At 46.6% G+C, this 14,992-nt stretch overlaps 2 protein-coding genes across 2 annotated transcripts in view; one reads left to right on the forward strand and one right to left on the reverse strand.

Moving 5' to 3' along the window:
- Positions 1-858: 858 nt before the first annotated feature.
- Positions 859-2,167, forward strand: LOC126025679 (RNA-binding motif protein, X-linked 2-like). The gene is made up of 2 exons (XM_049785482.1): positions 859-1,890; positions 2,096-2,167. The coding sequence occupies exon 1, from the start codon at positions 868-870 to the stop codon at positions 1,849-1,851; it is 984 nt and encodes a 327-aa protein (XP_049641439.1). The 5' UTR covers positions 859-867; the 3' UTR covers positions 1,852-1,890; positions 2,096-2,167.
- An 8,521-nt stretch (positions 2,168-10,688) lies between these two features.
- Positions 10,689-14,992, reverse strand: part of MCM3AP (minichromosome maintenance complex component 3 associated protein) — a 41,623-nt gene continuing 37,319 nt past the window's right edge. The window contains exons 27-28 of the mRNA XM_049785640.1: positions 13,506-13,659; positions 10,689-10,949 (exon numbers count right to left, since the gene is read on the reverse strand). Of these exons, the coding sequence (XP_049641597.1) occupies positions 10,791-10,949; positions 13,506-13,659 (313 nt within the window). The 3' untranslated portion in view covers positions 10,689-10,790. The remainder of the gene's footprint in view (positions 10,950-13,505; positions 13,660-14,992) is intronic.

Genomic DNA, 14,992 nt, shown 5'->3' on the forward strand with positions numbered 1-14,992 from the left:
GACAATCTTAAGGAGAATAAAATACAGTCGGCCAACTCGTTTGTTCAAATAAAATTAATACCAAAGTCTCCCAAACTAGTGCTATGGACAACTGGCCATATACTGAGTTGCCGTTTACCAAGAGAGGAAAGGTTCTGGGACTATTTCAGTGTTTGTGAGGACAGAAGACTCCATTGGACTCTCAAGTCATGTTGAGTAGATAGGGAGCTCATTCGACCATGCAGGAGCACCACACACACACATCCCTGGTTCCTTTGTATGTTTTGTTTACAACTTGAATTTATCCCAAAACAAAGATGGTCTTACTTGTAAACCTGAGTGGGACTGGCTCAGGATAGCCTGAGCAAACTGCCCTTACTCTGTCCTTACTGCCCCACCTTGGGGCTTGTCTTTGGACTCAATAGAACGACAGTTTGGCAGGCACCTTGCTCTCCATATGAGGTAGAAGACTGCCAGACTACACGTGTTTCACCCTCAGCCTATTCTGGATTATTGCATGCGTGACCCCGAGTCAGACTCATTCACCTGGGTTGGAGAAACTGCACCAGGGGTGATTTTACAATTGGTGCCTGAAGGCCAGAGCAATAGCACAGCGGTAAGCCGTTTGCCTTGCACGTGGCCAACACAGGATGGACCCTGGTTCAAATCCCGGCATCCCATATGGTCCCCTGAGCCGGCCAGGAGCGACTTCTGAGCGAAGAGATGGGAGTAACTCCTGAGCCACCAGGTGTTGGTGAAATTTGAACTCCTTATTGATTGTTTCAGCAAAGAGAGTCTTTTGTCAGTCTGAAGCCAGCTCCAAAAAGCAAACCGAGGCCTCGGCCGGAACCCGCTTCGTAGGGACCATTGTGCGGGAGCCGGCGCAAGATGAACCCGTTAACGAAAGTGAAGCTGATCAACGAGCTGAACGAGCGCGAAGCCCAGCTTGGGGTGGCGGAGAAGGTGTCCTGGCACTCCCAGTACAAGGACAGCGCCTGGATCTTCTTGGGAGGACTTCCTTATGAATTGACTGAAGGGGACATCATCTGTGTCTTCTCCCAATACGGCGAGGTTGTTAACATAAATCTGGTACGGGACCAGAAGACTGGGAAATCCAAAGGATTCTGTTTCCTTTGCTATGAAGACCAGCGGAGCACGATTCTGGCTGTTGACGATTTCAATGGCATTAAGATCAAAGGGAGAACTATTCGAGTGGATCATGTGTCTAACTATCGGGTTCCTAAGGACTCAGATGATTTGGATGATGTGACTAAGCAGCTTCAGGAAAAAGGCTGTGAGAATCCCATGCCTTCAGTCAGTTTATCTGAGGACTCTGAAGATGACAAACCTGCCAAGAAACACAAAAAAGACAAAAAGGAAAAAAAGAAAAAAAAGAAAGACAAAGAGAAGACCAACCAGGAAGTACAGCCCAAGCTACCAGTCTCCTCTTCATCACCCAGAAGGAAGACGTTAAAGGAAAAGGATGCCTCAGATTCTAAAAAGCTCAGCAGCAAGAACTCTGAGATGGGCCTGAAGTTTGAGTCCAGGGAGGGGCGTATGCAGTGCCACAGCTCCCCTGAGGTCAGGACAAACAGCCGCTCTGGCGCAGAGGCCCGAGATAGGGAGCCCAGAAAAGAGCAGGCCAGGCATGAACACAGGTCCTCAAGTAGGAAGGAGGCAAGGGATGAAAAGAACAGGGATAGGGACAAAGATCGAAGTTCAGACACTTGCATTGACTGGCACAGTGGGCCTTTTGAAAGGAATAGTCGTAGGAGTAGGAGTCAGAGCCGAGATACGTCTCATAGGCATAAAAGTTCTTGGCACTCCCGGGACCGGGGATCCCCCAATTCTAGAGACCGGAGGCATCACTGATGCTCCAGCTTGTTGTGCTGCTTGTTAAGAACTGGTCAGGTGGGGCCGGCGAGGTGGCGCTAGAGGTAAGGTGTCTGCCTTGCAAGCGCTAGCCAAGGAAGGACCGCAGTTCGATCCCCTGGTGTCCCATATGGTCCCCCCAAGCCAGGGGTGATTTCTGAGCGCATAGCCAGGAGTAACCCCTGAGCATCAAATGGGTGTGGCCCAAAAAACCAAAAAAAAAAAAAAAAAAAGAACTGGTCAGGAACTTGTTAGTTCTCTGTGTGTGTTGGGTCATACCTGCAGATGCTCATGGCTTATTCCTGGCTCTGCTCAGGCATCACTACTGGTGGGGCTTAGGACCAGATGGGTCCTTGGGACCGAACCTAGGTCAGCTGCATACAAGATTATTACCCTACCTTCTACTGTCACTAGTCCTCAGAGATAAACTTTTTGTTACTGTTTCAGGGCCATGCCCATTGGAGCTCAGGGGGGGTCACTCCTGAGCTGGCCAGCTTGAAGGAATCATATGGGATTCCAGGGGTTTAAGACCCCATAACTTTTTTTTAAAGCAAGAAAAACTAGTTAAATTGTTCTAATATATTGATTGCACTCAGGAGTTAGTACTTGCTCTTGCACTCCTGGCAGACTTGGGGGGACCATATGGATGCTGGGGATTGAACTTGGGCTAACACCCTCCCTTTTCTTACTAATTTGCTCTGTCCCCTTTAGTATCAGTTCTTGAGAAAGGTATACTCTAGGCAGTTTGATGTCCTTAAGTTTTTTTTTTTTTTTTTGGTTTTTGGGCCACACCCGGTAACGCTCAGGAGTTGCTCCTGGCTTGGGGGACCATATGGGACGCCGGGGGATCGAACTGTGGTCCGTCCAAGGCTAGCACACCTTACCTCTTGCGCCACCGCCCGGCCCCGATGTCCTTAAATTTTAAAGCAAAATTTGTTGTTAGGGAATGTTTGGAATATATTTGGTACTATTGAAAGCATGTGTGTAAAGTGGATTCATACATAGACTTGTGAACCTATAGACCCCCACATTTGGATGAAAAATATCTAGGAAAGAAGAAAATATTACAGTTATAGAACTGTTTTTTTGTGTGTTGGATGGCCTTTTCAGGTGGCCAATAAAACCATAAGTAAGTGTGACTTAACCAGGTTGAAATGGCTTAATATAGATATAGTAATGAAATTGTTCTGTTTGTGTTGGGATCAGTGTCTTCCTTTAGCGTGATATGATATAGGAATGAACTGTTAGTCTGTTCTTTGTATTGAGATAAGTACCTCTCCTATATTGTTGATTAATATATTTCCATGTGTTTTTCTTAAGAGTTATTCAAGAGAGAAATCTACATAACTAAACTTACTTTATAAAAAATTTAGTTTTTCCAAAAAAAAAAAAAAAAAAAAAACCAAAACGCAAACCGAACCAACCATCAGCTCTGGCAAAAAAAAAAAAAAAAGCCCCTTATACCTCCCCAACAAGCTATTTTATTCTTTCCTTAATTGCCCCCACCTGGAACGACAGCAAAAACAATATTACAAAAAATAAGCAACACCAGGTGTGACCCAAAAACCATAACACCCCCCCCCAAAAAAAAACAAAAACAATTGGCGCCTGAACATTGACCTAGGACCCAGGAACTCAAGAAGATCGCAACAATGCTATTAAGAGAAACAATCTCAGGAAGTTTCTGTGTAGCATTGGAGATGGGGAGACTGGAGTTTGATATCCTGAAAGGAGAGAGGGGACCAAAAGCTGCTAATGTATCCAGACCTGGTGAAATGCCAGTAAAAAGTAGCAGACGTGCTCCCATTGTTATAGTTTCTGCCGATTCATCCCCTGGCCTCACTCAGCTGCCCTATGATGGCAAAGGCCCCACATGTGGGACAGAAGCAGGCAGTACGAGAAAGTTGAAGATTTCTACCATCTCCCCTCTACCAAAGGCGCCTTTGGCAAGAACCTCAGACCCTAATCCCCAGCAGTCCTATCCCCAGGAGACCCCAGCAGCCTAACACAGTGAAAGGTAAAAGAAATAATTTTTTGTTTGTTTGTTTTTGGGCCACACCCGGCGATGCTCAGGGGTTACTCCTGGCTGTCTTCTCAGAAATAGCTCCTGGCAGGCACAGGGGACCATATGGGACACCGGGATTCAAACCAACCACCTTTGGTCCTGGATCGGCTGCTTGCAAGGCAAACGCCACTGTGCTATCTCTCCGGGCCGAAATAATTTTTTCTAGCAGCTTCCCAAGAACTCGCCCTTAACGCCCAAGACCCCACCCCTTCCTAAATCCTAAAAACCTTGCCCTGACCAAAAGATGCATTGCACAAGGACCCCACCCCTTCCTAAATCCCAAGGACTTGCCCTTGACATTTTAACTGTTGCAAACCTTCTGACTTGTGGCTATCTAAATCTTGCAAAAACGTAACTGAGCAAATGTCAAGTGTCAGTACTTCTTGAAATGAACCACTCTTCTGCAAGCTATATAAAGGCTGATTAGATCTGGTTCGAGGCTCTCTCTCTCATCCTCTGTGGGAGCCCTTGCATGCATACTTGTAAATAAGTAAAACCCCTTGCTTTTGCATGGTCGCTGCCTCTTGGACTCATTAGAAGGGTGCGTGTGGAATTCCCGACCTTATCAACAAAAGGTGAAGATTGAGAAGATGGAGGATCCAAGACCAGCTGAGAAGCTGCTTTCAGAACTTCCTGCACCTGGGTTACCTCCAAAAAATGAACAATCTAATCTCTTGACCCTATTTGCATCCGTCACTATATTGCTGGTTAAATATGTTCTACCTGTATTCAATGTTAGAGCTTCTGTTTCATTCTATGCCCCACTGCAAAAAGAAAATTTTGTATCCAACTTTAGTGGTTTACTATTAGTTTGCACAGTTCCAGGGAAATCATGTTAGTTTTTTTTGTTTTGGTTTGGTTTGAGGCCACACTCAGTAATGCTCAGGGTTACTCCTGGCTATGTGCTCAGAAATCGCTCCTGGCTTGGGGAACCATATGGGATGCCGGAGGATCAAACTGCGATCCATCCTTGGTCAATGCGTGCAAGCCTACCACTTGTGCCACTGCTCCGGCCCCATAATGTTAGACTTTTAATGATTCTTAGCTAACCTATTGAAAGTTTCCTAATTACTGTGTTTGATGTCTATATTACTTAGCAACTTATCCTCAAAATTATGTTTTCAAAAATACTCTGTCCTCCACAATAGTAGATGGAAAAGGAACTTGGATGCTACTCTTATTACAGTGCTCATTATAAGAATATTTTAGCAAAAAAATTTTTTTTTGATTTTGGGTCACACCCGGCAGCACTCAGGGGTTACTCCTGGCTCTATGCTCAGAAATTGCTCCTGGCAGGCTCGGGGGACCATATGGGATGCCGGGATTCGAACCACCGATCTTCTGATTGCAAGGCAAATGCCTTACCTTCATGCTATCTCTCCGCCCCTTTATTTTCAAACTATATGTATATGTGTGCAGAAATGTTGTGTGTGTGTGTGTGTGTTTTTTTTTTTGGTCACACTCGGCAGCGCTCAGGGGTTACGCCTAGCTTTTACGCTCAGAAATCGCGCTCCTGGCAGGCTTGGGGGACCATATGGGATGCTGGGATTCGAACCACTGTCCTTCTGCATGCAAGGCAAATGCCTTATCTCCATGCTATCTCGCTGGCCCCTGTTCTTGTGATTTTTTTTTTGTTTGTTTGTTTTTGGTTTTTGGGTCTCACCCGGCAGCGCTCAGGGGTTACTCCTGGCTCCATGCTCAGAAATTGCTCCTGGCAAGCACGGGGGACCATATGGGATGCAGGGATTTGAACAGATGACCTTCTGCATGAAAGCCAAAGGCCTTACCTCCATGCTATCTCTCCAGCCCCTGTTCTTGTAATTTTAACAAAGTTTATGAAAAGGAACTCAGAGATTCTAAACTTGTATTAAAATGCTCAATGTAAGAATGTTTAAGAATTTTCTTATCAAGAGTGTCTGCAGCATGTTATTTTTTTTTCACTTGATTGGTTTTGGGGCCACACCTAGCAACACTCAGAGGTTACTCCTAGCTCTGCACTCAGAAATAGCTCCGGCAGGCTCAGGGACCAGACGGGATGCCAGCAATCAAACAGGGTCCCTCCAGAGTCGGCCACATGCAAGGCCAAACACCCTACCACTGTGTTATCTCTCTGGCCTATGCAGAAAGGTTCTAAAGTTTGTTCAGAGAAGCCTATGAAAGTGTTGTGAGCTGTATAAGATAAAACTATGGAAAAAGCCGATTGTTTTGAGAATGACATATATACATTTTAAACTTCAATGCTATTACAGCCGACTTTTACTGTGCCTATGCAAAATAACAACCACTTTTGTAAATTCTGATCTGGGGTGCCTGCCTCTGTCAGAGAACAGTAATTGAACACGACTTATGTACCCCTCTCAAGTTTTTTAACAAAGAAGGGGCAGTTGTTAGGTTACACCTTATTTTACCTAAAACAAAGATCATCCTTGGTTCCTTTGTATGTTTGTTTACAATTTAGATGTTCCCCAAAACAGAGATGGTCTTACTTGTAAACCTGGGTGGGACTGGCTCAGGATAGCCTGAGCTGTTTTTACTGCCCCACCCAGTCTCTAGACTCAATAAAAATGGCAGTTCTGGCAGTAGCTTGCTCTTCATACGAGATAGAAGACTGCCAGACTAAACACACGTGTTTCACCCTCAGCCTGGTTTGGATTGTTTCATGCAAGACCCTGATTCAGACTGGTTCATCTGGGGTTGAAGAAACTGCCTGGATTAAATAAAGATTAAAAAAAAAAAAAACCTGCCTGGGGTCATTTTACAGCCCTTAACCCCCATAAGAAACAGGGAGCAGTGGACCGTGCCCAAATATCAGCCATCACACTCCATCCCATGTTTACTCTTGCAGGAACATTAGGAAACTATGGTCTCTGACCAGGGTGAGAATGTTAGTGTGAAAAAGACCCAGAAAGGTTGTATAAGGACAATTTTTCCAAGTGAATACATAAGAAGATAAGAGTCTGTGGCACAATGACTCAACAGAACCATCAGAACAATTACATTAGTAAGTCTGTTTCATTCTAGAAAAACATTTCCACAATGGGATAAAGGCATCATCATGAAGACCAAGACAAGAGTCTAGCTAGTAAAAGTTCTAGTACATTTTTCCCTTAGCCTCACCAAGTTGGGGTGTCTACATTGCTGTGGATCATGCACACTTCTGCTAAGGGCCAAGTGAGGGCCTGAGAAAGCTCAAAAGGCTAAGAGTACACTTGGGGGCCAGAGAGCTCAACTGATTACGTGTATGCTTTGCATCCCAAAGGGCCCAGAACTGATCCTGGGCATTGCATAGTCCCCTAGGTAGCACAGGGAGTGACGCCCAAGCACAAAAGGCCGTTCTAAACACTGCTGAATGTAGTTTGAAAACAGTAAGGCCAACGGATAAGTGAGGTGTTCACCTTTTTTTGAGAGCAAAGCACTAGCCAGCAGAGAATTTTCCAGCAAGATCCTGCCTGAACTTCAGCAAAGAGAAAGGTTGTGGCCTCCAGTCTCTGGGTTAATATGGATGTATATGGATTCCACAGGAAACTTTAATAGTCATATAGTCAGTTTTTCATACTTGGCATTACCTGAACATGTGGGGATGGTATTAAGCAATCTAATGCTTCAGACAATTGCTTCATCCTCCTCCAAAGTTTAGAGATATTTGTGGGCCAGAGCGATAGCACAGCAGTAAGGTGTTTGCCTTACACGTGGCCAACACAGGGCAGACACGTTTGAAACCCAGCATCCCATATGATCCCCCAAGCCTGCCAAGAGCGACTTCTGAGCACAGGAGTAAACCACTGAGTGCCAAAAATAAACAAACAAAAAACCTCCCAAAGTTTAGAGATCTGAGTACCCACTGGCAATGTGGACTTTAGTTTCCAAGTCAGTGTGGGCCTGTAGTGACTGTGGGCGACCGTACACCCACATATTCAATGGATTTTTCACCGCTGCCTGATTCAAGCCATAAGTTTGCATAGCCCTGAGCCAAAAGAACCCTGCAAATAAATTTAGCTCACCACAGAGAATCTGGCTTAACTAGATTCTTTAAATCTTTCCAATGGAACCTGTTTTTTGTAACTGCTCTCATACACGCAATTATAGATAGGTTTTTGTAAGGTTTAAACTGTAAGATCTATTAAGGATTTGCTTCCCCTCCCCCCATCCTGCCAGGTTTCTCCTTATCCTTCCCGCCATCAAAATGTGTCTGCTCCCATTGGTTAAAATCGTTGTACCTGTACAAATCTGATTGGTTTAAGTTTCAATCCTATGTTTTTGCTCCTCCTACTGAAGCAGGGTATAAAAACTCTGCTTGCTCCCTCAATAAAGCCTCTTGACAGGAACTCTGCTTGAGCGTTTTATTAACTTCTACAGCTTAATTTTCTAGGTGTTCACAAAAGAGCTTAAACACTTGCGAATTATTTGTATTCGCCTTCTACCTTCTGTCCTGGTTGAGAGAAAGCTGCTAGCCAGAGATCTCTCCCATTAAAGGGCAGAAGCGAAGACGAGTGCAAGTGACCAGTCTTGTGGCACAGGGAGAGCAATCGGACAGCAGGGAGGGTATTTTTTTTACAGGGGGCCAACCTGGGTTAAATCCCCGGCATCCCATATGGTTCCCCAAGCACCACCAGGAGTAATTACTGAGTGCAGACCAAAAGTAACCAAAAGACCAAAAGCACTGCTGAGTGTGACCCCAGCAAAACATAAAAAAAAACAATCCAAACAGGGGCCGGAGAGATAGCATGGAGGTACGGCATTTGCCTTGCACGCAGAGGGTCGGTGATTCGAACCCTGGCACCCCATATGGTCCCCCGAGCCTACCAGGAGTGATTTCTGAGCGTAGAGACAGGAGTAACCCCTGAGCGCTGCCGGGTGTGATCCAAAAACCAAAAACCAAAACCAAAACCAATCCAAACAGCCTTGTGGCACAGCCACTCAGTTAAGTCAGAAGAGAGTACTACATCACAGTGTTGGGAGTCACTTAAGCTGAGGCGGCATCACAGATTCTGGGGAACGAATCCAGCGAGAACAGGGACGTCCTAGCGTTAGTCTGGAACCAGGTAGAGAACATATTAGCTACGGTTCTTTCCATTAAGTCATGCTCCTAAAACAGCCCATTAAATTGACGCCATTGTGCCAGACATGTGGTAGGTCCATCCCTGGTGAACTGCCCAGCCGTCTGATGGTACCTGGGCCCCAGCCCCCATGTGAGGATTCTCTCCTGCTCACAATTCTGCCCAGTGGCTATACTCCATGGCCCTCCTCCACCCGTAATAAGACTGACCAAGACACATGCTTCGGCCGTGCAGGGAAGGAGCCATTCTCTTCTGCTGCCATCTGTCTGGCAACTGCAATGAGAAGTGTGCCGTGTGGGAGAGTATTGATGTACACGTCATCTCAAGTGGTGGGAGCGTCCATGGGAGAAGAGTGAGGAATAAGTCTCCCTATTCCCAGAACTAGGGGGTAGTGTTCCAGATTGAAAAAGATGGCAGATGTTTTCTAAACACACACTTCCCTACAATGTGATCTTCACACTGGAAACAGTGAATCTAAGTGTGGTGTGAATCCAAGTCCTAGCTATCCTGCTATGATGGTTCTCCAATATGCCACTGTGAAAAATGTGACCAAATCACTTCTGTCACTATAAGACAGGTTATTGCCCAGTGTAGCACTCAAAAGTCCCTGTGCTCCAGCCTTCTCCTCCCTCGGCAACACTGACACCCAACACTGCAGCCCCAGTTCTCACCTCACCTGCTCAGGCACCTCCCAGTCACTGTTCCATCCTGCCAACCCAATCATCTTGACCAGGTGGACAGCTGCTGACTCCAATGTGGGCTGAGCAGGCTCCTGCTCACATCCTTAAGTGCAACTGTGCTGAGGTGATGAAGGTTATGTGTGAGTAGCAGCATATCAGTGTTGAATAAAAGCCCTTTGGATGGGGCTGGATGGGGCTGGATGGTGATGGATGGCGATGGATAGCGATGGAGATGAGAGGTGAGAGGCCTTTCTCCTCCAGCCCAGGACACGTGTCTGCCATCCCCTTCAACTGTCGGGTCTGCAGGTTCAGGAAGAATGGGAGTAACCTTACCTGCTAATAAGACCTGCCAATCTGGGAGGGGTCTTCAGTAGGTAACAAAAGGTTTGGCCTGAGGGGATGAGGGGGGATTCAGCAAGAGAGATGGAGGAAGAAGCAGGGCAAGCTGAGGAGAGCATGCTTAAATAGGTTTAAGATTGTAGGCCACACATGTGGCAGCTAGGGCATGAATAAAGCTGATATCTCTTGGAACCTGTCTGTGGATGATTTCCTCGCCACTATCCTGAACCTGCAGACCCGACAGCTGGAGGGGGTGGCAGACACGTGTGTCCTGGGTTGGAGGAAAAAGGCCTCTTATCTCTCCATCACCATCCACCACCATCCAGCCCAATTCAAGGGCTTATATTCTTTTTTTTTTTTTTTCCGGCCACATCCGTTTGATGCTCAGGGGTTACTCCTGGCTAAGCGCTCAGAAATTGCCCCTGGCTAGGGGGGACCATATGGGACGCCTGGGGATTGAACCACGGTCCTTCCTTGGCTAGTGCTTGCAAGGCAGACACCTTACTTCTAGCACCACCTCGCCGGCCCCAAGGGCTTATATTCTACACATCACCACTCACTATATGCCTGAAGACAACAGCTGTAAACTCCCTCAGAACATTTGCCAGCAATCTGAGATGATGGCAACGAGGAAGATCAAGGTGTCACAGCCTTTCTTTCTAAAAGCTGGGAAAAAGTTGCCTTGAACGTTTATACAATTTATTTGCATAATATCATATTTACAACATGCATCAAACATCTGAGATCATTCTGTATAAAATCAGGAAGTCCAGAGAGTCCCCCGCAAGTCTGACTTCCTCAAATGTCCACCATGTCCAAGAGTGCAGACAGATGGAGCTCTGAGGCCACCTCCTCCTCCTTGGAACTGCAGATCAGCCTTTCTAGATGTGCCACACGGTCTGTCAGACTGGTGCCTGCTCCCTCCAATGGCCGCAGCTGCTCCCTCGTCCTCTCATTCTATTTGAATGAAAATACACAGGAAATAATCTGGGGACAGTCATACCCAATGTATGACTTGGTTTTTCTTTCTTTTTGGGAGGAGGGAGTGGGGAATCCTCACCTGTTCATTACGCCTGGCTCTGTACTCAGAAAGAACTTCTAAGCAGTGCTCAGGGGATAATTTGGGATGCTTGGGATCGAACCAGGGTCAACCATGTGCAAGGCAAACACCCTCCCCATTGTACTATCACTCTGGCCCTAGAGTATTTGAGTGTGCTTTGACAAAGGCATCAAGCCTAGCTCAGGTTAGAGGTCAACTCTGGAGATTGGCTGGGAGCAGAAGTCCACCCCAGCATCGACCATCCTCCAGCTAAGCAGATTTCTACCTTCAGATAGTTTCCTTTCATGCAGTATAACTAATGATACAAGAAATAAGAAAATGTTAAGTTTTGTGATACGTCAGTTGCTTTAGAGCAGATTTTGTTGTGTCTGGGCCACATCCACCTGTGATCAAGGCTTATTCCCAGCTCTGCACGCAGGGTCATTTGTGTGTGTTCATGTGGTGCTGGGAATGATTAAATTGGGAAAAGCCACGTGAAAAGTCAAATGCCACTTCCTGTTCTAATGCTCTGGATCCTCCCATAGCAAAATTAAGAACAATTTTGTTTTGTTAGGGTTTTTTGGGGGAGGGGGGCACAATCAGCAGTGTTCAGAGACACCCAGAGCAATGTTTATGGGTCACTCCCAGTGGTCCTTAGGGAATCATGTAATGCAAAGGATCGAACCTGAGGTTTCCCCATGCAATGCATAAGCATTAATTCTCAGAGCAAGTGCCCCAACCCAAAGTACATGTGAGTGTGCAAGTGGCACAGTATGGCCAACTGTATTATTAGCACTCTGGTCCTAAGAACAAATAATTTGGGGCCAGAGAGATAGCATGGAGGTAAGGCAAAACTTTTCATGCAGAAGGTCATCGGTTCGAATCCCTGCGTCGCATATGGTCCCCTGTGCCTGCCAGGAGCAATTTCTGAGTGTGCAGCCAGGAGTAACCCCTGAGCACTGCTGGGTGTGACCCAAAACCCACAAAAAAAAAAAAAAAAAAAAAAAAAGATTTTCTGGGATTTATTTATTTATTTTTAAGTTTTTGGGCCACACCCAGAAGCACACAGGGGTTACCCCTAGCTCTGTGCTCAGTGCTGATTCCTGGTGGTGCTCAGGGACCGTATGGGATGCCAGGGATTGAACCTGGGTCAGCCACATGCAAGGCAAACACCCTTTCTACTGTGATACTGCTCTGGCCCTGTTTTGTTTTATATTTGGCCATACCTGGCTATGCGCAGGAGTCGCTCCTGCACCTACACTCAGGAAATCACTCCTGACAGTGCTTGGGCTCAAACCCGGATCGGCTACATGCAAAGCAAGTATGTTACCTGCTATACTATTTCTCCAGCCACAAGAACAAATAGTTTTAAGTTCTCTGCCTAACTGTAAATGAAAACAACATTTCACCCCAGTTTGCTCCTGGCCCCTAGTAGAGTTGCTAAAAAGTCCAGAAGCGTACCTTGCATGTGTGTGTGTGTAGCATTATAGATTTGTAATTCAAGTGTTTTTATTTATTTGTTTGTTTGTTTGTTTGTTTGTTTATTTTTGGTTTTTGGGCCACACCCGGCAGTGCTCAGGGGTTACTCCTGGCTGACTGCTCAGAAATAGCTCCTGGCAGGCACGGGGGACCATATGGGACACCGGGATTCGAACCAACCACCTTTGGTCCTGGATCGGCTGCTTGCAAGGCAAACGCCGCTGTGCTATCTCTCCGGGCCCGTGTGTGTTTTTATTTTTATATATTAAAAAAATTATTTTGGGGGCCGGAGAGATAGTACGGAGGTAGGTTGTTTGCCTTGTGTGCAAAAGAACGGTGGTTCGAACCCAGGCATCCCTTATGGTCCCCCGAGCCTGCCAGGAGTGATTTCTGAGCGTAGAGCCAAGAGTAATCCCTGAGCGCTGCCGGGTATGACCCAAAAGAAACCAAAACGAAAACAAAAATTATTTTGGTTTGGGGTCCACAATTAGCAGTGCTTAGGGCTTATTTCTGGCTTCAGGAATCACTCATGGCCATGCTTAAGGACCCTACGTGGTGCTAGAAATCAAACTGGATAGGTTACATCCAAGATAAGTGCCTTATCCCTTGTACTAGATCTCAGTTCCTCAGTGTTTTCAGTTTAATCTGTAGGGGCCACATGTCACGGTCCTCAGGGCACAGAGGCAGAGGCTCCCACAATCCCAGGCACATATCCAACCCTTGAGCCATCTCCTTAGCTTGTGTGACTCCAGTCAGCATGTGCTAAGACAGACACAAATATTGCGGCCCTCTCCTCTCCTGAGACCTTCCTGCCTATCAGCAGGTCCCTGAGCACATGTCTGTCACTTGGCAGGCAGAAACTCAGAGGCAGTCAGGACTATGAAGCACCCAGAGATCTAGGACATCTGACACTGAACGTTTTGTCATCAGACGGCCTCTTACAAGCTTGAAACACCCTATCTTGGACTTTCCATGAACTGAAGGACTCCTCTCACCTGAGGGCTGACAGCCAACAATGACGGTCTCCTCATGGGTGCAAGTGTCTGAGGCAGAGACACAAGAGTTTGAGGAAGGTAGAGCGGGAGGGAAGGTGAATCTGCAAAGACTTCAGAGTCTTCTGACAGCAACTGCTGCAGCTGATCTTCAAACCTTAAACAGTTGAAAGTAAAAATGTCACCACCCATTTTCTTGTAAATATACTTTGCATGTTTGAAAGCTTTGACTTTTTTTTTTAGTGAAGATAGAGCTACATGGTAAGTTCAACTAGAAAGCAGACGTGTGTGTACATGTAAAGGAGAGAGGGGGGAACTGTCTGCTGCAGAAACCCAAGACTGCCAAGGGTCCAGTTCTGCAAGCTTGTAGGGGCCCATGTGGCCCAGCTGCCAGGTTGGACCTCATGCCCACCAGAGACTCCAACTTGTAGCGACCACCATCTGGAACTAGGCGAAAGGAAGTGAAGAAATTAAGTACACCTTTTATTCCTCCTCGTGTCTGAGGCCTGCCACTGCCGCCCAGGGATTCCAGAGAGAGCGAGATGGAAATTCACAGGCTCGAGGTGGCCCGTGGAGGCCCAGGTTCAAAGAAGATATGAAAGCGAATAGTTGCAAAGCAGGCAGCATTTCTCCAACGCTTTATCTCTGGTCCCCCCCTTGAGCCAGCTCTGATCACCAATTCAAGTTTCTCCCCTTTTTTTTGGGGCTTTTTTTGGTCTGCACCTGCCTATGCTCAGGGTTCACTCCTGCTTTTTGATGCTCAGGGGTTACTCCTGGCTAAGCGCTCAGAAATTGCCCCTGGCTTGGGGGACCATATGGGACGCCGGGGGATCGAACCGAGGTCCTTCCTTGGCTAGCGTTTGCAAGGCAGACACCTTACCTCTAACGCCACCTCACCAGCCCCAAGTTTCTCCTTTTATACCAGCATGACAAAGGGGCATGTCCAAGGGCCAATGTCCAGGCCCGACATATTTCTTCCAACTGCTAACAAACTCTGTCTCTTCCAAATAACAACTGACTCTCTCCCCAACTGTCTCTTCCAACTGTGACAGTCTGCCAGAGGACATGGGAAGAAAACTGGGACAGGGGGTGGGGGGGTCAGGCGTCAGTGGTAGCACAGTGGTAGGGCGTTGCCTTGCACACGGCTGACCCAAGACGGAAGTGGGTTCAATTCCCGGCATCCCATATGGTCCCTGAGGCAGGAGTGATTTCTGAGCGTAGAGCCACAAGTAACCTATGTGCTGGGTGTGGCCCAAAAAACAAAAACAAACCTGGAACAATGGCGGTAGGAAATGTGCACTGGTGAAATGATGCGTGTCAGACACTGTAGGACTGAAATTCAATCTGAACAACTTTGTAACTATCTCATCACAGTGAGTCAATTAAAAAAATATCTTGTGAAGTCTCATTTCCTTCCCTTATATTTATAGGAAATATAAACAGAATACAGTATTTTTCTTAAAATCTTGCCTAAAATAAATGCTTTTATG

Source organism: Suncus etruscus, chromosome 13 (assembly GCF_024139225.1).
Source record: "Suncus etruscus isolate mSunEtr1 chromosome 13, mSunEtr1.pri.cur, whole genome shotgun sequence".
Classification (NCBI taxonomy): domain Eukaryota; kingdom Metazoa; phylum Chordata; class Mammalia; order Eulipotyphla; family Soricidae; genus Suncus; species Suncus etruscus.